General features: G+C 39.8%; 1 protein-coding gene across 5 annotated transcripts in view; it reads left to right on the forward strand.

Moving 5' to 3' along the window:
* Esyt2 (extended synaptotagmin 2) overlaps positions 1 to 22,182 on the forward strand; it is an 809,403-nt gene extending 787,221 nt beyond the window's left edge. For 3 of the 5 annotated variants that reach the window (XM_029484378.1, XM_029484380.1, XM_029484381.1), the window contains 10 exons: positions 2,093 to 2,155; positions 5,561 to 5,635; positions 6,288 to 6,374; positions 12,517 to 12,666; positions 14,674 to 15,047; positions 16,010 to 16,108; positions 16,777 to 16,908; positions 17,797 to 17,902; positions 19,069 to 19,118; positions 19,225 to 22,175. In XM_029484378.1, the coding sequence (XP_029340238.1) occupies positions 2,093 to 2,155; positions 5,561 to 5,635; positions 6,288 to 6,374; positions 12,517 to 12,666; positions 14,674 to 15,047; positions 16,010 to 16,108; positions 16,777 to 16,908; positions 17,797 to 17,902; positions 19,069 to 19,118; positions 19,225 to 19,270 (1,182 nt within the window). In that variant the 3' untranslated portion in view covers positions 19,271 to 22,175. Of the gene's footprint in view, positions 1 to 2,092; positions 2,156 to 5,560; positions 5,636 to 6,287; positions 6,375 to 12,516; positions 12,667 to 14,673; positions 15,048 to 16,009; positions 16,109 to 16,776; positions 16,909 to 17,796; positions 17,903 to 19,068; positions 19,119 to 19,224 lie in introns of all 5 variants that reach the window. The other 2 variants (XM_029484379.1, XM_021179169.2) reach the window with 2 other exon arrangements.
* Positions 22,183 to 24,272: the final 2,090 nt, after the last annotated feature.

The following is a 24,272-nucleotide window of genomic DNA, read 5'->3' on the forward strand; positions in this document are numbered from 1 at the left end:
TCTTTCTTTCTTTCTTTCTTTCTTTCTTTCTTTCTTTCTTTCCTTCCTTCCTTCCTTCCTTTCTTCCTTCCTTCCTTCCTTCCTTCCTTCCTTTCTTCTTTCTTTCTTTCTTTCTTTCTTTCTTTCTTTCTTTCTTTCTTTCTTTCTTTCTTGATACTAAGAACATATTTTGAGTTGGATTCTTGAGTTGCTTTGTAGTTCTGACATCAGATGTCAGACACTCAGAATTCATTCTTTTCAAAGTCATGTTGAGCTTTATGATGAAGATATGCACACCACTTAAAATGTTCTGTGGAGTAAACGTGGATACACCTTTTATTCACTGGTTTCCAGTGTAAAGACAACACAAAGCACATAAGTGACTAAGATTAGAGATATGGGACCTTATCACTGTAGAATGCACACTGCTCATAGTCTCTTAATTCTGTAACTGAAGATTCTCTGAGATGAATGGTATTTCCATGCTGCCTACCTTACACGTAAGAACTTAACTGTGCCTTAGCTACCACTGAGCAGATCCTTAAGGACAAATATACTTTTTACATGTAATTTTAAGTTTTGTTTGTTTGAGATAGAGGCTCATATATCCCAGTCTGTCCTGAAATACTTTATATAGCTGAGAATAACTACTGAACCACTGATAATCCTTCATCTATTTGCAAGTCCTGGGTTCATAGGTAGAGACCATAGTTCCAGTTTTTTGAGGTGCTAGGATCTGAATGCAGGGCTTCCTCCATGCTAGGAAAGCAGTCTCAAGTGACTTCTATTCCTAGTGCATGGTTCTTGATTGGGGTGGGGGTGGAGGGAGGACATGTGCTACTGTCTGCAGTGACCGAGAGACCCAGGAGTACGTGGTACATAGTGCCTGACCTCTGACCCTGACACCTGGACATCTGCCAGTATTTCAGTAACTATTTCAGTAACCAGTCTTCCCCCCTGCCCCTTGTGCCATACAGTTTTCTGTGACCTCACACAGCTGTCGCATTCCTAATTCACACCACCACTGTTGTCTTTGTTTCTCAATAATTGATGCATGTTAGAATAGCAAGTACATTTGGTTCAGCTGTTTCTATCCAGTGTGAACTTCAGGAAAGGCCCTTGTTATATCTGTAGAGCATCAGTCAGGTTCCCTCTGAACCAAAATGCTTTTTGGAACTTGTTAGGGAATACCTGGCCTGACTTCATGCAGACATAGAGGCCGTATGTTCTGAGTCTTCAGAGAGCCCTGTAACCCTGCTTGAATAATCTAGATTTAGACCCACTGGTATGACAGGAGCCCAGATAGGTGCATTACCTCTCACTTCCCATACACCATAGAAAACTGGGAAGCAGTTTCACCATCTTCTTTCATACAACTTGTTTAATAAAGCATTAAGAAAAAAATAAAACTTAAGAATCAAATTTAATGTCATTTTAAATCAGTTACAACTAAAATGGCAAAAACCTTTAACCTCAAATGTGAATCCTGAAAGCTTCTAAAACAAATGGTCAGTTTGAGAATGAACAAACAACTAGCTGAAAAACTTCAGTCAGGAGGACATACACTCTATAACAATAGAATGTATATAAATAAGTCCAGGAGAAACTTTGGATGACTTTGTTGGCCAGTGCTTCAACACCTTGGGAGTTCACAAAAGAGATAGGCTCCATCTCTGGATGATGCTACAGCAAAAACACAGGTCTCAGATGGCATAGCAATGGCGTCAGCCACCATAGGTGGGACCAGCTCCACCAGTGTGGAAAGCCTGGTTGCTACTGTGCTTCATATGAAAGCCCTAACTGTGGATGACATTAAGGTCTTGGGCAAAGGATAGTAAGCAGAGCCTTTCCTCAAGTCACACTCTTGATTTCTCTAGCACTAAAGGTCATAGGTGAAGAGGTGAAGGGTTACCAAGTATGAGGATGTGTGTTCTGGTATTTTAGAGTATCAGTCACTTACGGTAAAATCTTGAACATAAATCTGGCAGTTTGTATGATTTTGGATTTAGTTTAAATATTTGTTCTCATGAATTTTTGTGTCATTAACCTTACATAAACTCCTCATTGCATGTTTATTAACCCTTGGTGTATTCATTTTCTTCTGACCTGAAAGAGTAACCCATTAGACTTTAACCCCGGTGTCTTGAAGAAGTCTGCAGTTCAGAGAGCTTTAAAGGTAAACGAAGTGTTCCCTTGAGGCTCTAGTGCTAATCAAGACATATTGAAAGAGATGGTACTTTGGCTTTCCTAAATGTGTGGGCAGGTGACTTCCCACCCTAGTTAATAATTGATTGTCCAAAAGAAGAGATCCTGCTTTTGTTATCCCAGAATTTGTACAAAGAAGAAATTACATCAACCACAGTTAAATTTTAAAATTTCAGTATATGAAAATTTAGATTTCATTCTATCATAAAGCCATTGAAATAGTGTTTTGTTTGAATTTGAACTTGTGAGTGGCAACCTAAAAGTTCTATTTAAAATATTAACCACATTTTCACATTGTGATTTAAAGCTGCACCTTACAAACTGTTGAGGATGCATGCTTAAGGAATTGCCTCTTCCAATATGTTGAGTAGGGCCTCTTTGAATCAACCTCATGGCTTTGGTGCTGTGGGCTTGGGCGATAGATCTTTCCAGAAGGTTCAATTTTTATTAAATGAGGTATATTGAAAACTAAGCTCCACTTCATTTCCAAGACAATAACTTGTGTTCTCTTGCTAAATTGATAATGTTTGTTTGTTTGTTTTCTTTTTTTCTTTTTTTTTTGTTTTTTGAGACAGGGTTTCTCTGTGTAGCCCTGGCTGTCCTGGAACTTAATTTATAGACCAGGCTGGCCTCAAACTCAGAAATCCACCTGCCTCTGCCTCCCAAGTGTGTGTGCCACCATTACAGTGAGAACCAGGGGCATTTTAAGTATAATTGTCCTAATATTCCAAAGAAATAGGAATATTTTAATCAGTTTCATCTAGGAAAGTAAGTTAAATTTCTAAAATGAAGGAGACTGTCAGTGAGTTGTCTAATACCATATTTGTAAACCTTACCATGACCTGAACTAAGGACATAATGGTGTAGTTTTCGTAGGGCCTCATACTCTGAGAGTGCTGGTCAATACGTGGCTGAAACTATGCTCCCAACATAGTGGGGACCTATTGCAGCTTAGGAAGGGACCACACGTAGCAACTCTTTGCTCACCATTTGTTTGCTGCCTTATTGGACAGCAGAGCACAGAGGTCAGGAAGGGAGGCTTTGAAGTCATGCTACTCAATATGGTGATTCGAAGATAATATTCAATACATCCTACTTACAGAAGTGGGGTAATATCTTCTCCATTGGATTAGTAAGCAAATTAAAATATTACATATAAAAATATGTAATAGGTAGATAAAGAGGTGTGCTGTAATTATCTGGTTTAACACCTTGGCTCATTTAAGCCTAAAAAGTTGTAAAAATGGTATTGTGCCTCTTTTGTAGATGTAGAACCTAAGGCTCAGATTAAAATGTAGTCTCAGTAATCAAAACTTAAGAAGATGAGATTTAATCTCAACAGAACAAGACCATGTTTTGGGAGATCATTTCTATATATTATGTTAAGTTCAACATGTGAGCCAAAAGACTATTTTCTTGGCATATTTTGTCCTTTGACATGTGCTACTGTATCTAAATGTTCTGTCATGGTAGAGAACTTAATGATTTAAAGACTATATAATCTAAGGTGTCATCTTTGTTAAGGTACACACCCTTATGCTATAAACCATTAAAAAGATTATAAAAGTGCGAGCTAAACTTTTATTTATTTTATATATACTGCAAGTTTAGATTAGAATAGATCTTAGTGTAGCATTCACACACAAGTATGCATAATAAATTGATTAAGGCAGTGACAACTGCAAATTGTTCAGAGGCTGGTTTTTAATGTTATCAATTATAAACTTCATTTATTTTTAAAAATATTAGAAGGAGGCTCACCGTAAAATTGTAGATTCGTTAAAACTGAATGGCCCCAGCCGGGCGTGGTGGCGCACGCCTTTAATCCCAGCACTTGGGAGGCAGAGGCAGGTGGATTTCTGAGTTCGAGGCCAGCCTGGTCTACAAAGTGAGTTCCAGGACAGCCAGGGCTATAAAGAGAAACCCTGTCTCGAAAAACCAAAAAATAAAAATAAAAACTGAATGGCCCCATTTTCACAAATACAGTCTTAATGTTAGTTTGAAATAAATTCATGTATCAAAGACCCAAGAAAGAGATGGCTTAAATCAGTGTGATTTTATACTCTAGAACTATGCAAGTTCTCCTTAGTAGCTTGGACCTCATACTTAGTATAGGCAAGGCCTGCATGCCCTCCTTGTAAGTCAGAGTTTCTCAGCTAGCCAGGAGGAGAAGTGAGGTGGCATCCCTATTCCCAGAGGACTTGTGCTCAGCTCAGGGTTAGGAATTCTCATATTAAAGAAAGAGAAAATGAATTTGGGAAAAATCAGTTGGCTTTGATATTTTTAACAGTATTTATTTCATTTTGCAGAATTCATTCACATCAAAAAGATGAACCAGAAAATAGGTTGTCACAGTAGGTTTGGGTTAGTCATATCTTTTGAATAAGCAAATGATTTTGACATCTATTTCTGTCATTGCTGCAGTGTTGAGGATTGGCTCTAAAATTATTTAACTAAAATACTATTTTGTGACCCTCTAATATACATTAACATTTAACTGCATCTTTTTGTGGGGCTAAGTTACAAATAAACCTCATGCCACATCTGTTGTGTTTTACTATATTTTCTTCTATCAGCTCTCTGCTAAAGTATGCTTCTTGTCATTTTTTGTTTACAAATTTTTAAATCATCTTTATATTTGCTTAATTCCATGTAATCCTAAGCTGACACTTTCTTCTGATGATGCTTACTCATCGGCCAGTAAGCACTATGCAGTGTCTGGTAACTGTCTCCTTCAGCAGGACGGTGGGAGGTTCAAGGCGTAAAGGTGTGAACCTGAAACTGTAGTACAGTTGGAGGAGTGTTCTGAGTTAACATTCCTTCACATTTGTCTTCTTTTTATTATTTATTTATGTTCACTGCACTTACATTTTTGTTATCTTAATAAGTCAGTTTTTAGAACTATAGTTAATACTAAAGTTTTAAAATTTAAAAGATTGCATTGCTTACTTTTAAAGTTTGACATTTCAAACTTGTGTGCAACCCAACATAGGAACTTGTACCTATAGTCACAGCCACTTTGGAGGCTTATGTGGGAGAATCACTCATGCCATAGAGTTCCACACTAGCCAAGCAGTATTGTCAGGCTCTCTCTCGCTTAAAATAATAATAATAATAATAAGGCATGTGAAATGGAAGTTTTCTCAGTTTGCTTCATGATGTGACATAATAATGGTGGCTCAGGGTTTGCGTAGCAGTCGTTTTCTACTTCCATTGTTCTTTGATGTTCTCTGTGTCTGAAGTATCAGAGGTAAATAGAAGTGACTATTCATAAAAATGAACTGTAATCTTGTTTTTAGTGGGACCCATTTCAAAGTGTGTTTATTTATTTTACCTGGTTTTGTGTTTTGTTTTGTTTGTTCTATTTTTTGGATAGTCAGGGAAGAAAATAAACAGCAACCCAAATCCTCTTGTCCAGATGTCAGTCGGTCACAAGGCTCAAGAGAGTAAGGTAAGAGCTTGATGGCTTTCTGAGCTCCTCTCCATAGAGCCGCAGCAGATGCTGCCCAGCTGTGTGATGTGTAGGCTTTGCTTCCACATGCACATCATCTCATAAACGCAAGCTGCTTATGACATAGAACACACCATATAGATAGACTTTTGTTTGATTTCATGTGAAAGATATGGAATCATTCCCAAGCTTTTAAGTACTTATACTTCAAATTCAGCAAACACAGGTTCAAAAATTCAAAGAAGGTATTGTATGTTCTTCTTTTCTGATGGGGGGGGGGTGTGTTTAGAAATTACAGTTGTAGAACACTGTTAAATTTTACTCGACAATCCTTTACAAAGCAGGGCTGTGTGGAGTACAGCGACAGGCACCATAAGAGAACTGAAGACCATAGAGCGGCGGAGGTCTTGGTCTCTCAGCAACTAGGTGTGGACTCCTTGTCAGCTCCGCTCAGACTCCTCACGAAGCCTGTGCTTCATCTTGTGAACACTTCTGTGCTTACTCAGATAATCGTACATTGCTCAGTAAATATATGTCTTTTGATTTAATCACCTGGGGTTTATATACACATTAAATGTTGAGCTAAGTGTTGAGTCAGTAGTCCTTCTTTATAGAAAATACTGGAAAATTGATATTGAACTGTTTCTTACAGATTCGATACAAAACTAGTGAACCTGTATGGGAGGAAAACTTCACTTTCTTCATTCATAACCCCAAGCGCCAGGACCTTGAAGTTGAGGTATTTATTTTTTGCATTTTGTGCTTATATTTTGAAATATGATTGTTACAAATTATGTACATTTACAGTTTCTAACTGAGTACATAGTTCACTGGGACCCATTAACTACAGTCAAGATAGAGAAAGTGTCTCATTCTCTCTGTGACTCACAGCTTTCCCAAACCCATTGCCTTAATTAGGGTTTTTTGTTTTGTTTTGCTATGATGAAACACCATGTCTTAAAAACAAGGTGTGGGAGGAAGAGTGTATTGCTGGAATTACACTTTCATTATTGAAGGAAGTCAGGACAGGGCAGGACCCTGGAGGCAGGAGCTGATGTTGAGGCCTGGGAGGGTGCTGCTTCCTGGTTGGCTTCTCGTGGCTCAGCCTACCCAGATCCACCAGCCCAAGAATGGAACTAGCCATAATAGGCGGGGGCCTCTCCCCATCAATCACTAATTAAGAAAAGCCAGATCTTATGGAAACATTTCTTCAGTTAAGGTTCCCTCCTTTTGGATGACTCTAGTTTGTATGTCAAGTTGACACAAGATTAGCCAGGGTGCCCATCTTATATTTAGATCTATCAAGTTAATCTTCATTTGTATAGTATTAGGAAATGACCATGATTGTTTATTTCTTTCTTATTTATTAGATACTTTATTTATTCACATTTCAATGTTATCCCCTTTCCTGGTTTCCCCTCCAAAATCCCCCTATCCCATGCCCCCCCCCTCGCCCCCCCTGCTCACCAACCCATCTACTCCCACTTCCCTGTCCTGGCATTCCCCTACACTGGGGCATAGAGCCTTCACAGGACCAAGGGCCTTTCCTCCCACTGATGTCCAACAAGGCCATCCTCTGTTACATATGGGGCTGGAGCCATGGGTTCCTTCATGTGTACTCTTTGGTTGATGGTTTAGTCCCAGGGAGCCTGGGGGTTACTGGTTGGTTCATATTGTTATTTCTCCTATGGGGAGCTACAAACCCCTTCAGCTCCCTGGGTCCTTTCTCTAGCTCCTCCACTGGAGACCCTGTGTTCAATCCAATGGTTGGCTGAGAGCATCCACCTCTGTATTTGTCAGGTACTGGCAGAACCACTCAGGAGACAGCTATATCAGGCTCCTGTTAGCAAGCACTTGTTGGCATCCACAATAGTGTCTGGGTTTGGTGACTGTATATGGGATGGATCCCCAGGTGAGGCAGTCTCTGGATGGCCTTTCCCTCAGTCTCTGCTCCACACTTTGTCTCTGTATCTCCTCCCATGGAGATATCCATAGTGAACTATCCATACTTTGGTCTTTCTTCTTCTTTCTTTTCTTAATTCTTTTTTGTTTGTTTGTTTGTTTTGATTTTGGTTTTGGTTTTGGTTTTGGTTTTTCAAGACAGGGTTTCACTGTGTAGCCCTGGCTGTTCTGGAACTCGCTTTGTAGAACAGGCTGGCTTTGAACCCAGAAATCCACCTGCCTCTGCCTCCCAAGTGCTGGGCTTAAAGGCTTGTGTCACCACTGCCCAGCCTCTTCCTTCTTCTTGAGTTTCATTTGGTCTGTGAATTGTATCTTGAGTATTCTGAGCTTCTGGGCTAATATCCACTTATCATTGAGTACATACCAAGTATGTTCTTTTGTGATTGGGTTACCTCACTCAGGATGATATTTTCTAGTTCCATCCATTTGCTGAAGAATTTCATGAACTCATTTTTTTTAATAGCTGATTAGTATTCTAATGAGTGAATGTACCACATATTCTGTAGCCATTCCTCTGTTAAGGGACATCTGAGTTCTTTCCAGTTTCTGGCTATTATAAGTAAGGCTGCTATGAACATAATGGAGCATGTGTCTGTCCTTATTATATGTTGGAGCACCATCTGGGTATATGCCCAGGAGTGGTATAGCCAGGTTCTCAAGTAGTACTATGTCCAATTTTCTGAGGAACTGCTAAACTGATTGCTAGAGTGGTTGTATCAGCTTGCAGTCCCATCAGCAGTGGAGGAGTGTTCCTTTTGACATCCTCCCCAGCATCTGCTGTCACCTGAGTTTTTGATCTTAGCCATTCTGACTGGTATGAGGTGGAATCTCAGGGTTGTTTTGATTTGCATTTCCCTGATGACTAAGGATGTTGAACATTTCTTTAGGTGCTTCTCGGCCATTCGATATTCCTCAGTTGAGAATTCTTTGTTTAGCTCTGTACCCCATTTTTAATAGGGTTATTTGGTTCCCTGGAGTCTAACTTCTTGAGTTCTTTGTATATATTGGATATTAGCCCTCTATCCACTGTACAGCTATAAACAACTTGAGCAAAATGGCTGGATATAAAATTAACTCAAACAAATCAGTGGCCTTCCTATACTCAAAGGATAAACAGGCTGAGAAAGAAATTAGGGAAGCAACATCCTTCACAATAGTCACAAACATTTAAAGTACCTTGGTGTTACTCTAACCAAACAAGTGAAAGATCTGTACGACAAGAACTTCAATCTCTGAAGAAAGAAATCGAAGACGACCTCAGAAGATCGAAAAATCTCCCATGCCTGTGGATTGGTAGAATTAATATAGTAAAAATTGTCATCTTGCCAAAAGCAATCTACAGATTCAGTGCAATCCCCATCAAAATTCCAAGTCAATTCTTCACAGAGTTAGAGCAATTCTCAAATTCATCTGGAGTAACAAAAAAATCAGGATACCAAAATCTATTTTCAATGATAAAAGAACCTCTGGTGGAATCATCATTCCAGACCTCAAGCTGTACTCCAGAGCAACAATGATTAAAACTGCATGGTATTGGTATAGTGACAGGCAGGTAGATCAGTGGAATAGAATTGAAGACGCAGAAATGAACCCACACACCCATGGTCACTTGATCTTTGACAAAGGAGCTAATGCCACCCAGTAGAAAAAAGACAGCATTTTCAACAAATGGTGCTGGTTCAACTGGAGGTCAGCATGCAGAAAAATGCAAATTGATCCATTCTTATCTCCTCGTACAAAGCTCAAGTCCAAGTGGATCAAGGACCTCCACATAAAGCCAGATACACTAGCTGGGTAGTGGTGGTACAATACTAGCACTTGAGAGGCAGAAGCAGGCAGATTTCTGAGTTCAAGGCCAGCCTGGTCTACAGAGTAAGTTCCAGGATAACCAGGGCTAAACAGAGAAACCCTGTCTCAAAAACCCAAAAAGCAAAACAACAACAATAAACAGATACACGGAAACTAATAGAAACGAAAGTGGGGAAGAGCCTCGAGCACATGGGCACAGGAGAAAATTTCCTGAACAGAACACCAATAGCTTATGCTCTAAGACCAAGACTTGACAAATCAGGCCTCATAAAATTACAAAGCTTCTGTAAGGCAAAGGACACTGTCAATAGGACAAAATGGCAACCAACAGATTGAGGAAAGATCTTTACCAACCCTACATCCGATTGGTTTTGTTTTTGTTTTTTCCGAGACAGGGTTTCTCTGTATTGCCCTGGCTGTCCTGGAACTCACTTTGTAGACCAGGCTGGCCTCGAACTCAGAAATCTGCCTGCCTCTGCCTCCCAAGTGCTAGGATTAAAGATGTGTGCCACCACCGCCCGGGGGAAAAACGTAGTCATTGCTATATATTGAGGTTAGTGACTATGGAAATTCAGGACCAGTAGGCAGTTTGCTTCTGGAATGATTTCTGCTCAGAGTTCTGTACTACCACTCTGCCAGCAACATTGTCTCTGTTGCTAGTATTGATTGCGTACATCATAAAACCAACTTGTGTAAGCAATGAAACTTACTTTTTACATTGTGTTGATGAATGCTAAGTCTACATTCCATATGAATTTTAGTATCAATTGTAGCTTTATGCAGAGAACCTATAATTTTGATAAGGACTCCTGACATTATAGAACCTGTGGGTATACCCGACATCTCTACAGCAGGAAACATTCCAATGGGGGGGTTGTGGATAATATGTAATTGATACATAGGAACATTATTACATGATTTGATTAGTTGGTTGGTTGGTTGGTTGGTTTTACTTAGTATTCTTTCATTTTTCTCAGCAGTATTTTATAGCTTTCTATGTTCAATGTAGGTCTTACATGTTTGCCTGACTTATCCCTAAATATTTTGGTACTTTTTCATGATGTTGTGAATGATTTTACTTTATTTTCTTACTTGGAGTGAAGACAGAACCTTGTTCATTCCAGGCAAGAACTCTACCAATGTTTCCCAGCTATTAAATGGCTCCTAATCTTGTATTTTTTTTAAACTAATATTTGTATGTATGTGTGTATGTACACACACACACACACACACACACACACACGCTCTGCAGTGGAATCATCTAATGAGTAATCTCAGCATTTAGAAAGCCAAGACAGGAGGATCATAACTCAAAACTAACCTCAATTATCTACTAGCAACAAAGCCAGTAGGAGAGTAAGGAAACAGAGCAGTAATAAACTGCTTGTACAAGCAGTTGATCCCAGAGCCTATGTGAAAAGCCAGGCATGGCAGCACAAGTTTATAATTCCAGCTCTAGAGAGATGGAGACTGGTATATCCTTGGGGCTCACTGGACAGCTAGCCTAGTCTACTCAGCAAGTTCAAAGATATGATCATTTTCACATATATCCCGCTTATTAGAATTCTTGCTTTTTGGGTCTGGAGATTTGGCTGGAGTCCCTTGTAAAATATCTGAATTCTGTTCCTAGCATTCACTTGGCAGCTCTTAACTGTCTGTAAATTTGAGTTCCAGGGAATTAGATCCCCTCTTCTGGCCTCTGAGGACTCCTGCACACAAATAATACACATAAACTCACTCAAATACACACACACACACACACACACACACACACCTTAATTAATAAATAGGAAAAAAAAAGAAAAACATTCTTGCTTCTTAATCATGAAGGTTGCTGATTATAATTTTGCTTCCTATTAATTTTTTCCTGTTTTGATGTCAAGATAACGGTAGCCTTTTGAATGAGTTAGGGAGCACTTGTCCCATTGTTGTCTGGAAGTGTCTGTACAGAACTGTCTGGGCTTTGCCTTTATCACTTGGATTTTTCATTTTGAAGAAGTGGTTACATACAAACTCAATTCTTGCTATATCTAGATCAGCTCTTTCTTGTTTATGAACTGCGGTATTTATTCCTTTTAAGGTATATGTTCATTTTGCCCAGAGTTTGTTCTTTCTTTGATCAAACTATTTTGAACAACCATGTGATGGGTATAGTTCTTATAACAGAAGCAGTGCTGAAGATTAGTATTCATGAGAAAGAAATACCATGTATTTAAAGGAGATGCTATAAATTTTCCAAGCAAGTATGTAGACTTTGAACAGGGAAGGCTTTAAGACACTTAAAAATGTATTTTCTCCATGAGTAAGTGTCTTTAGTAGAAACTTTGCACATTACTGTCACTGTTTACCATATGATCTCAGAGTGTAAAGGCTATTTCCTTCTGACCTTTAGGTTTGTATAGACTATTACTTTTTAATATTTTTAAAGATTTATTTTATGCGTATGAGTGTTTTGCTTGCATATATACCTGTGAATGTCTGGTGCCCCTGGGGATCAGAAGAGGTCCCTGGGTTCCTAGGAACTGGAGTTATGGATGGTTGTGAACCACCATGTCTGTTCTAGGAATCAAATGGGGGATCTCTGCAAGAACAAGTGCTCTTAACTGCTGAGCCATCTCTCCTACCTAGACTGTCAATTCTTACCTGAAATTTCTCACAGTAAATTCATAAACAAGATGCCTTTTGTTGTGCTCATCATGATTTTGTGATGAGGAAAGGGCAGGTACCTCTGACAGAAATACTGCTGTATTTTCCTAAGAGGTTACCTAACAATCGCCGGGCATGGTGGTGCATGCCTTTAATCCCAGCACTCAGGAGGCAGAGACAGGTGGATTTCTGAGTTAGAGGCCAGCCTGGTCTACAAAGTGAGTTCCAGGGCAGCCAGGGCTACACAGAGTCTCGAGGGGAAAAAAATAAAAAACAACAACAACAACAAAAAAAGAGGTTACCTAACAGTTTTGGACACACTACTTAAATAATATATATGAAACATATTGTGCTTTGTTTTGTGCTGGTGTGTCTTTGATGCTGATCTGTGGACCATTCTTCACTTAATAGTTCCTTTTTGTTTTCCTTGGTGTTCAAAGTGTTTTCTGCACTGCATTTTTCAGGTTAAAGATGAGCAGCATCAGTGTTCTCTGGGGAGCCTGAGGATCCCACTCAGTCAACTGCTTACAAGTGACAACATGACTATAAACCAGCGGTTCCAGCTTAGCAACTCGGGTCCAAACAGCACCTTAAAAATGAAGATTGCCCTCCGGGTACTTCGTAGTTCTTAGCAGGGCTCAGTAGTGTGAGGGATGAACACAGTTATGCCTCAGTCCCAGCCTTGCAGAGGTGGTTCTACAGGCATGCATCAGGTGATGTGGTAACAGGTTGACAAGGGAAGGGGAGTAGAAACTGTACCAGAGTTGTGGGAGGACAGTTTAGACTCCATTCTGAACAAATGCTTTATTTCTATATTCATTGACTGCCCATGATGGCCCACAAAATATGTCTGTGCCAATAGACTTTCCTCCTCAAAGTTGGATCATCAAAGGTTGTTCAGAAGGCAGTTTGATAAGCACTTGCAAGAGGTAGAAGTGACAAGAATGAAAATGTCATTTGTTCACAGTAGAAATACATGAATACTTAGTTACAGGAAATGCTTAAACATACAGGAAATGCCATTAATTAAAAGTATTCACCAGCAGTCTCAATTAACCCGGACCCCTGAGATCTCTCAGACACTGAGCCAGCAACCAGGCAACATACATGAGCTGGTCTGAGGCCCCTGACACACAGCAGAGGACTACCTAGTCTGGCCTCAGTGAGAGAAGGTGCACCTAAGCCTCCAAGAAACTTGAGGCCCCAGGGAGTGCGGGGGTCTGGTGGGGTAGGGTGAGGGTGAGGACGGGGAGTGGGGGGGTGGGGGTGGGGAGGAATGGGATGAGGAACTGTTGGAGGGTGGACCAGGATGGGGGGAGGGCAGGGGTAACAACTGGACTGTAAAAAAAAAAAAAAAAAAGTAATTTTAAAAAGTTGAAGGAATAAGAGGAGGGGGAGGAGAAGAAGGTTAACACCAAAAAAAAAAGAAGAAGAAGAAAAAAAGTATTCAAACTGAGCCAGGAGATGGCTCCTCAGGTAAAGCCCAAGCCTGACAACCTGAATTTAATCACCGAACTGCCCTCCCCCATCCCACCCCACCCCGATTCAGTTCTCTTCTAAAAAAAAAAAAAAAAAACTGAATCCACAAGATTGTTCTCTAACCATGGCAAACATGCCATGGCACATATACCCCTATTAAAATAAAAGATTATATATAAATTATAATAAAGAGCCAACTTTTTGTTTTAGTGCTGGGGTTTGAACCCATAGCCTCACACATGCTGAACCAGTGGTCCACCACTGAGCTATACTCCAGACCTAGTTTTTAATTAAAACAGACAGGGTGCTATAGAAATGTTCTCCTTGCACATGATCAAGACATGGCACGACTTTATAGTGACAGAATAATAGTGACGTCACCCACTGCCAGTTCCAGAGCCCTTCTGGTTATAGCATAAAATGTGTGGAGTCTATATAGTTAAGGTGTTTGCTATAGCTGTGGTTAATAAAACCAGAGAAAATCAGTAACTCCTGAGTGTTCTGCTGAGGATAGGACTGGCTTACATGGTTTGCCCTTCACAGTCTGCAGGATGATGTGGCTGTCTCTTGATTACTGTATTACACTTGATTGTTTGGCGAGGTCTTTCTGGATAGCAAGATATCTTGGTATTCTTCCTTTGTCTGGGAGTTTCTGGTACAAACCACCTGGAAGAATAAGAGATTTCATCTTTTGCCAAGGGCACATGGCTTACTGGTTGATCAGTAAGTGCTCGTCCCATTATTAGAATATGTTCAAGTGGAAGAGATTTGAAGAAGGAATAGAAAAGTGTTTGTATTACCGGAAGTAGTTTTAATTGCTTAAATTTTGCCCTTTTTAATTATTTGTTTTGTATTTTAGAGATAGTTTCTCTCTATATGGCTCTGTTTGTCCTTGAATTCTCTATGTAGAATATGCTAGTTTCAAACTCACAGACATCTGCCTGCCTCCCAAGTGCTGGGATGAAAGGCATGTGCCATAATGCTTGGCAAAATTTGCTTTTTTAATTCTCTGTAAGATCCTATTTCAATAACTGCATAGTTAAACAGATTAGAGTTGTAAAATTTTAGCTGAATGTTAAACACAGATGTATACACCTAAAGCCATCATCAAGCCATCACTCCTGTCCATGACTTCCCTCTAGGTCCTCCATCTTGAAAAGCAAGAAAGACCACCAGACTACCAGCATTCAGCTCAAGTGAAACGGCCCTCTGTCTCCAAAGAAGGGAGGAAAATGCCTATCAAATCTCAGATGTCTGCGTCGCCAGGCACCAGTGGTGCCAACACTGCTCCGTCAACACCAGTCATGGGAGTCGATGATAAGCCTGCCATAGAGGAGAAGCCCCAGCCCCCTGAGGCCAGCCCTCTCGGGCATCGTGACCTAGGCAGGAGCTCCTCCAGCCTCTTGGCCTCTCCAAGCCACATTGCAGCCAAGGAACCCACCCCAAGCATTGCCTCAGACATATCACTGCCCATTGCCACTCAGGAGCTGAGACAAAGGCTACGTCAACTTGAAAAGTAACTAATGCTCCCATTATTGTTTATCATCTCAGAGTTCTCATCCCATATGCCACAGGGAGGAGATAGGAGCTTAATTTCTCTGAAAGAAATTCCAGTTGTGCTATTATTTTGTTCATTGAGTCTTTGACTTTCAAAATAACACTTTGATGTTTTATAGGACCTTGGATATGTTAGAAGAGCAGTAGTGGAGTAAGAGGTTTCACAGGTGGAAAAGGCAAGAGAATTGAGCTGTGTAGACACCATACACTCAATTCATGCGAGGGACAGACTTCTGCAGGCGTAGTCTGTCACTGTGTTGAGCATTGTGTCACCTGCACAGGTTTGGCAGAGGCTTGTCTTCTCTCCATTGCAGAATACAAACCTCACCACCACCAAGTCCCTACTGGTTTTCTTTGGATATTTGTCATGGTTTATAGGTTGTATTTAATGTTTCTTCAGATAAGGAGGAAAATAGTTACCCTGTGCATCCGACATATGGTAACCCAGTTATAAGGAAATACAAAGTAGCAGTGGTTATGCAAGTACTTCAGGATACAGCACTGGCCATCCTGTATCTCTGAGGCTCCACTGACACAAGCTCACCTTTTGTTTTCTTGCTTTCTTATATGGATCAGGTCAAGGTTGGGGATGTAGTGCAGTGATACTTGCCCAGCAGCAGGCAAAGGAAGCTTCAACTACAGGATTGACATTTGTCTAAGGGAGAGCTTTGTCTCTCATTTGTATTTGAGTGCTCAGTTGGAAAGCTGTAGTTGTGAATAATTAAGGAATACCAAACCCTCAAGTGAAATAATTTTTATGTGGTATATATTCAGATGTTTTGAATCACGCATAAGTTCATGAGCAGTTAGATCCCATTTTGTCTAAATAAGTGGAGATTATCTTACTGTACACATGGAACCAATACAGCACACCTTTTTTGAACTTGGAGCAGAGCTGGTGACATTATGTTGTTTCCACAGTGGGACAACCCTGGGACAGTCTCCTCTGGGGCAGATCCAGCTGACTATCCGGCACAGCTCCCAAAGGAATAAGCTCATCGTGGTTGTGCACTCCTGCAGGTGAGGCCAACTGCCACTGGGGCTGTCAGGTTATTTCTGCCTCACGTGATCCCTCTCCCACCACTGGTAGTGTAGATATTTTGAGCTTATAAAAATCTTTTGAAAACATGAGTAAATAATAGAACTGGCAGCATTGGACATGATCCTGAAAAATGTAGAGTTCAGTTCAGTAAGGGATTAAGGGATTCTGGCTGCCAAGATAGTGACTGGTGAGGGTGGGCACAGCAGAGGCTGCTGCCATGGCTCTGAAGACAGCCTGCCTGTGGTTGGGGGTAACTAAATGTGTTTGGCTTATTACTAGTTATCCTAGGGAAAGAGCAGGGGACAGGTTCATGGAGGAGCTTGACCCTGTGCAGAAGCTTCAGAAGTAGCCAGTACAGCCACTCAGGGTCTTACTGACAGAAGGACAGTCTGAGAAACAGAGCAAGGGCTGTGAAGGTCCACCCACGCTCTAGGCTTAGGTAATAAAGACAACAGTTACTCTGGCAAAGCTGTTAAAGGGAAATTTAAAAGTGATATCAGTGGCTAGCAATTCAAAAGCTTACTTTGGGAAACTTGATGTGTGTTGCTCCAGATAATATGAAGTCAAAACTTGATAAATAATTTTAATATGGAACTTTTTATTTTTTAAATTCTAATGTCTAGTCTTCTCTGGTTTGTATTATAAGAAACCTCATTGCCTTCTCGGAAGATGGCTCTGACCCATATGTCCGCATGTATTTATTACCAGACAAGAGACGCTCAGGAAGAAGGAAAACACATGTATCAAAGAAGACATTGAACCCTGTGTTTGATCAGAGGTATAGTGAACACCTGATATAGCCAAGAGGCTACCTGGATGAAATGTTAGATTAGAGCAGGCCTGAAAAGGCCTGTGGAGAACAGGATTCTCTAACATACCCCATCACGAGTTGCTTGTTAAATAAGTCAAGAAGCTTTTGACCTTCAAGCAGAGGTGTTAAAGATCATATGTCCAAGTTACGATGCTGCACAGGGAGACTGATGACTAAAGTTGGCCGTGAACTCAGAAATCTGTTTCTGTGTCCTACATACTGGGATTAAAGGCTGTAATGCCACTGCCCCCAGCTAAAAGTTGAATCTTATGACTTTGAAGAATTTTGATTTAGTGGATAACATATACTAAGACTGAATTTTAAATTAAACAATTTAAAGATAGATTTAATTTTTTTTATTTTGTAGTATAAGCTAGTAATATAAAATACACATTTTTGAGAAAGCCTTTTTTCTATAACAATTTCAAAAATTAGTGGAGATATAATTTTTTGCGAATCATAAATGTCACCTTAATAGAAGCTGCCTTTGTGGTCATGGTCAGTCTGATGGCCAAGTTGCTTGTGGTCACCCAGGGATTCTTGGATCACCAGTCTCTGCAGACTGCCCCAGCTCATAGTTCTCTGGCAGTGTAGCATCTGCTAGTTTTAAGAAAAGTAATACAGCTGAGTAGCATCAGCATCTGTTGGCCCAGTTCTGTTCTTCCGTAGGGCACCTTTCCCTCACTGTTTTCATGCAGTGATTTCATGTAAACTAAGGTCAGCTGGGTAAGCACCGAAATGGCAACAAGAAAAATAAAACAGTGTTTGGAATTATCTCAGAAATAAGTGTTTTTAGTTAGAAGAAAATGCAGCAGGATCATCAGGAGCTGACATGAGGTGTTGTTTCCATTTCAGCTTCGACTTCAGTGTTTCGCTGCCTGAGGTGCAAAGGAGAACATTGGATGTGGCGGTGAAGAACAGTGGTGGCTTCCTGTCCAAAGATAAAGGGCTTCTTGGCAAAGTGATTTTTTTTTTAAAGTCCTTGTATCCTACACATTGTAGAATTAAGTGCATTTTAGATCATAGCTTACATAGTGGGAAGGGAGGCTCACTCTAATTAATGTGTGCTTATCACATTGTGGTAAGACATCAGTACACAGCTGTTTTCCTGCATTCTTACTATTGACTTATTACTCATACTAACATCAGGAACTTAGAGGTGAAGAAACGTTGGTTAAAACTGTTGTAAAAACTGTTCAATATTACATGGGAAGAAAACCGTGAAGGCAAATACCCTCCAATAACCTGCTGCCCCACCCACTCAGCTAATCATGTACTTCCTTTACCATGCCGTTGACTTTCTTCCTCCAGATTTTCTTTTGTTTTTTTCCATCTCACATTTAATTTTGATGTAGGTTTAGTTATTATTTTACAGTGTAAAGAGGATTAAATAGGGAAAGGGGCTTTTGAGTTGTAAGTGCCACTTTGTCAACTGCAAAGTGAAAAATCTGTTATCAGCTAGGCCATGACAAATACCTAAGAGAAGCAACGTAAAGAAGAGAAGGTTTGATTTTACCTCTTGATTTCAGAAGTTTCAATGAATGGACCCTTGGCTTTGTTATTTCTGGGCCAGTTGTAAGGCAGAAGGTTACAGTGGGGAGCACGAGGCAGAACTGAGCCATCCACCACACAATAGCCAGAGAGCAGAGATATGCAGAGAGACCAAGAGAAAGTATAGCTTTCCAGAGCACATCCCTAGTGACCCCTGCCCTGCCACAATTTCCCATCATAGTATGAATCTACCTGATGATTAACTCATTGATTAGGTCAACACCTTCTGGTTCTAGTTACCTCGAGAAGCCCATCAGTTAGTTGGCAACCAAGCTTTTAAACATGAGCCTTTTATAGTCACTTCATATCTAAACCACACACTGCCATTAATGACATATTTGCTATTATCTCATAGTATCTTCTTTATGTGTTTCATAATAATTGTAATACTATTAGATACAAGAAGAATATCTTGGATATACTCAGCTATGTAAAGGTTAAAATGATTTTTAAAAATGAGAACCTCAAAACATGAGATTTTCATATTGTTAAGAAATTAGAGAGGTAGGAAGGAGTGATGAATGATCTAAAAGGAATTACCCAGTAATTTTCACAGAACCGTCTTTTAATCCACAGGTGCTGGTTGCTCTGGCATCTGAAGAACTCGCCAAGGGCTGGACCCAGTGGTGAGTGCCCCTGTCCCAAGTTGCAGGCAGTTCCCAGGAAAACCTAGCTGCGTCTACCATCCCAAAGCCTGACCCAAGTCTGTTGTACTTTTTTGTGCTTTCTCAGGTATGACCTCACAGAAGATGGGACAAGGCCACAGGTGATAACGTAGCTACGCTGGACGTAGGTCTATCTTTCAGTGTATCACGTGGCACCTCAACATGGAACACACCTTCTCGCAGATGTACCAATGCTATTTTTATAATTTTAAGTATTGAGTTATACATACCTTAATAATTTTATAAAACTTGGCATTGTAGGAAAATTTGGCCAATATTATTGTTGAATCTCCCTGTTGAGCTTCCTCCAGTGCTTCACCAGGCACCGCAGTATGCAGTGGTGTAGTGATGTGTTTCCTGTGCTGTGTGTAGCTCTGTCAGCCGCACCTGCTGGAAAGCAGATACCTGGACTTGTTTCTGCCTTGTCCTGCATCCTGGAGGTGCACTACACCATGTAAATAGATTCTTTTTTATAATATCTACATGCTGGTTTGGATAAAGAAGAAAATGAATTAAGGAAATATGTATTTTCTTCTAAGACTTATTACATTCTGTGACAAATTAATCATTTTCATCTTTTCAGCAAAATGTTCTCATAGAGTTGTTGTGTGATATGCCTTTTTAAGGAAAAATGGGAAGATTATTAAATATTAGAATTTTTATGTCTATTATGAACGATAAAACAAATTTCAAATTACTAACATTATTATAAATAGGAAAATACAGTGAGAAGTCAGTAAATGGCTAATTTAAAAAGTTGTATAACTGAGTACTGGACAATACCGAGAGCATTGTTAAGGCTCTGGAGAATCACAGTATACTCATCTGAAATGTATTACATAAGAAAGGAATGTGCTGTTTATTTGTGTAATTGTTTGTTATAACAGACTCATGAGTAGTACAGAGATACACACATGCTAGGCATTGTACCTCACATCTGTAATCCCAGGGTATGGGAGGCCACACCAAGAAGACCCAAGTGTTAAAGGCCAGCCTGGGCTACACAGCAAAACTCTGTCTTGGGAAAAAGAAACATACATTATATTTTGCCCAAAGCATATTAGGATATAAGGTGTTATCAAGAGTGATGCAAGCTTAGTTTGTTTTGTCCTTGTTTCTTACCCTAGGAAGACAGGTCTGTCGTTACTGTAAAGAGGTGAAATGGGATGGATGCATAGTAACAAAGGGTGCTGAGCTAAAGACGTTAGTTAGAGCACTGCAGTTGCTCTTGATGGGAGAACCTGGCCATAAGTCCACACACAGGATACACACCTCTAGGTGGAGCTTCCTGTGCTTCCCCTCATGCGTGACAAAACATCCTGCGCAGTGCCAGCAAGCTGCTGTCAGGCTTGACATTTCGTGGATATCCTCATTTTGTGCCATGCCAGATGTTAATACAATTTTTATTTTGGAATCCTTTTATTTTTAGATTGGGAAAAGCATGTTTTACGTATGTAAGAGATCTCAAACCTCTTGTGAGGTGAGGCTATGTCACAGTATTATAAGCTATGCATGTCTGTAAGCAAAAGATGCACAAATGTAGGAAGATTTTTTTTCAGTATGCATTTTAACCTCTAGGATGAAAAGGGCTTCTCAGCTATGAGATCATTTAAAACTAATGTACACTTATAGCAGGAAAATACAGCTTTGTAATCAAAATTGGAGTAGTTCCATTCACATGCTTCTTGGAATTAAACCTATGGGAAGCTTATGTGACCAAACATACCAAAGTGCCTGTGATGAATATCGAGTGTTCCTTTTGCACTCTCCTCCTGTCTAAAAGATGAAAGTGTGCCTCAGTTTGTAATGTAACATGTACAGTTGTAATGCAGTCTGTGGCTCTTCACAGCACACCCCAGGTAGTCATACGGTCAGAGTAATCTCTCTCCTGCCATCTGACACCTTCCTCTGAATCCTGTTTATAAATCTCTTTTCATTAGTGAGCAGGATTGTGGGAAAGTTTGTGTATGTACACACATGAACATATATGTACATAAAATATTCCAGGGTGGCATTTTGGTTGCAGGAGAAAGGCAGGTTATAGTAAAACTAGTTGCTTGACCGTGGTATTGGCTTTTTTTTCCTTAAGTGTGTTTTTAATTAAGTCCATTTAAGAGCTTCTGTCTATAAAAGAGATTTTTTTTTTCCTGAAATTGTATCATGGCAATGGTTTTTCATCAACAACCTATCTATCTTAGTTTTGCATCCATAGACTTAGTCTGTTAAGTGTGTATTTTATTTAATGGAATGCTTTTCATAACTAATTAGGCAAATTGAGTAGAGTTAAGGGTACAATCCCCTAATAAATCAGTATGATCCCTACTACAGTCACAAAAGCTGGTGCCAATGAGTTCAGATACAGTGCCCCCACGTCCATCATCTGAGTCTTCAAGTAGCATCTCCAGTCTATGTGGAAAGGAGAGAGAAGGTCCAGTAATACTAGCCCAGTGAGTTGTGGTTCTGAGTGCTGCATGAGGAGGGCTGACTTGCCATCAAGGCACACTCCAGTGTCCTGAAGATAGACACTTTCAGTTCTCAAAATGTTAACTTTTAGTTTTTAATGACTTACCTAGGAAAAAAGAATGTTACATTTTCTACTTTGAGCCAAACCAATGAGGAAATTAGTGATTTCAAGTACACCTCTCCTAACTTATTCGTGTGGTGGCTTATCCTGTGCCTTAAAGTACAAAGGTGTTTTCAAGTTTCAGATGAAAACAGAAGCAGCCTTGCAACCATATGTACTACCATTTGTATTTTGCACTCTATATTTCTTGTACAGGCAGTCCCTATGCAGAGGTGTTTAGGATTAGTTTAAAAAACCTCAGGCAGATACAGAGAGTGAAGCCTGCTGCAGTGAATGGTCCCATCTGGATTACCCACTGTAGGGGTGGGCCATAGAGGGTGATTCTTGTTTTTTGTTGTTTGTTTGTTTGTTTGTTTTAATCATAGAATGTCCTTTTTGCTTAATTTTATATAACAGCACATGTATTTATTCAATAAAACTTTTATGTTAGTGTACTCGTAATATGTTTTTTGTTTGTCTCTTGAACAAGTTTAGTGTGGGAACAGCTAATTTGGAAAGCTCACATGCTGTTTCAGGTATATTTGCTATTTGTGCATTCTTTCACTGTTCATGTGGTTTGATATTCCTCTTGTTCCCATCCTCGTTCAAAGAGCAAACAGCTCATTGAAGGGCAAAGACTGAGTAGAAAAAGTAGACTAAATAAGACTGGAACACTGAGAAGTCCCCAAACAAGATGCTGAGATAGAAGGTTTGAACAATGGGCAAATGCTTGGGTGTCCAGTGTCTCAGGTAGACTTGAGGAAGTACCTTGTTGTCTTTCTTTGGCGTCTTCACATTTTACCCTTAGTTTCTCTGTATACATGCTGAAATGCCACCTTTGCTTGACTTTGTTTGTTGATAGGGTAGCTAAGACTGGCTTTCAACTAACAGTCTTTCTACCTTGGCATCTTAAAGATTGAGATTACAATTGTATGTTCCCAGCCTAGTTTCTTTGTCCTTTATAATGCCTTTGTTTACATTCATTAAAAAAAAATCTTAAGACACCATACATTGAGCTATACCCCAACCTTTACTGCATTACTCTTCACTGTTTATGTTACAAAACAGCAACAACAACAACAAACCCTCTTTTTTGCCGGGCGTGGTGGCGCACACGTTTAATCCCAGCACTTGGGAGGTAGCCTGGCCTACAGAGTGAGTTCCAGGACAGCCAGGTCAACACAGAGAAACCCTATCTCGGGGAAAAAATCCTCTTTTTTTCTCTTACCTACACTCTAAATATTAAAGTATACATGTTACTTGGTTTTTTTTTTTCATTTTTATTTTGTGTTCTGAATACCACTGACCATCTGTGTTTTCCAAATCAGTATCACAAATAGACTATCCAGTTCCCTGTATAGCATCTTTCTTCTATGCATTCTAGCACAGTTCCCTCCTGTCTTTGTCTCTGTCTGTCTAGGGACCTGAGCTGAGGATTAAACAGCATCCTGCCCTGGCTCCCTCCCTCACATATACACATATTAAGTCTTTAATCCTGACTTGAAGACATACCTACTTCTGCTACTGCCTCACGCCCATCTTGCCTCTTCTACTCTCAACTCCCAGTTCTCTGTTGCTCCCTTCTTTGTATCAAAGACAAACCCCAACTACAATTTTCCATTGCTTTTGTAATGAAGACTAATCAACTGTCCCATTCCCTGAGACTTTGCCAATCACGTTTCCTCCAGGATCTACTTGTACTCAAGTTTAGTTACCATGGTTCTTCCCACCTCACCATCTCCAGGATGCTTTTCACAGCATAAGAGCCTGCACATTGTCCATTTCCTTTCACATGATGTAAAGTTGATTTTCTCAGTGTCCTTTACCAGCAGTCTAACCTTAAGCAGCCTCCATGATTCAGACCCTTGGCACCATGTTACCATGTTCATTTTACTTAACAGAGTTTCAGTTGACCATTACTTATAATCTTTCTGCCTAGACTATAATCTACTAAGAGCAGAGACTGTGTGAGTGTTAATTTTTAATGGCTATTCTTAGCATGCAAATGATAACCCACATATCTGTTGAATGAATGATCTATAAACATTTATAAACTACACAAGACTCTCATTTAATGAGTTTACATTCAAAGAATTCTGGTTACCTCTTGACAGTTTTATTAAAGGCTAAAGATGTAATGAGACATGTAATAATAATTTAATAAAGATAAAAGGTTAGTGGCATAATTACTTCAAAAACATCTGGGTCATGAAAACGCAAAATAATCCAGGAAGTCTTAATTTATTTTATGCTATTCTAGAACTCCTGGAAAAATTCAGGATAAAAAGAAATATATTGTCTCTCTATATTGAGATTGAAAGATATCTTTAGAAGTGGTTATCTACTTGAAAACCTCAGGAGAATAACCCTAAAACTCAGGTTTAATAGATGTTAATGAGTTACCTATGAGACTATAAATCTCCACTTCTTACATTATAATAGTAATAGCAATTAAAAACATAAACATTAAAAAAAAAAGTTATACAGCAGCCACAACAGCTGGATCACAACAGCTGTGAAAACCTGTAACCTCCAAAGGAGAAATAATAGGT

This window comes from Mus caroli, chromosome 12 (genome assembly GCF_900094665.2).
Source record: "Mus caroli chromosome 12, CAROLI_EIJ_v1.1, whole genome shotgun sequence".
In the NCBI taxonomy this organism is placed as follows: domain Eukaryota; kingdom Metazoa; phylum Chordata; class Mammalia; order Rodentia; family Muridae; genus Mus; species Mus caroli.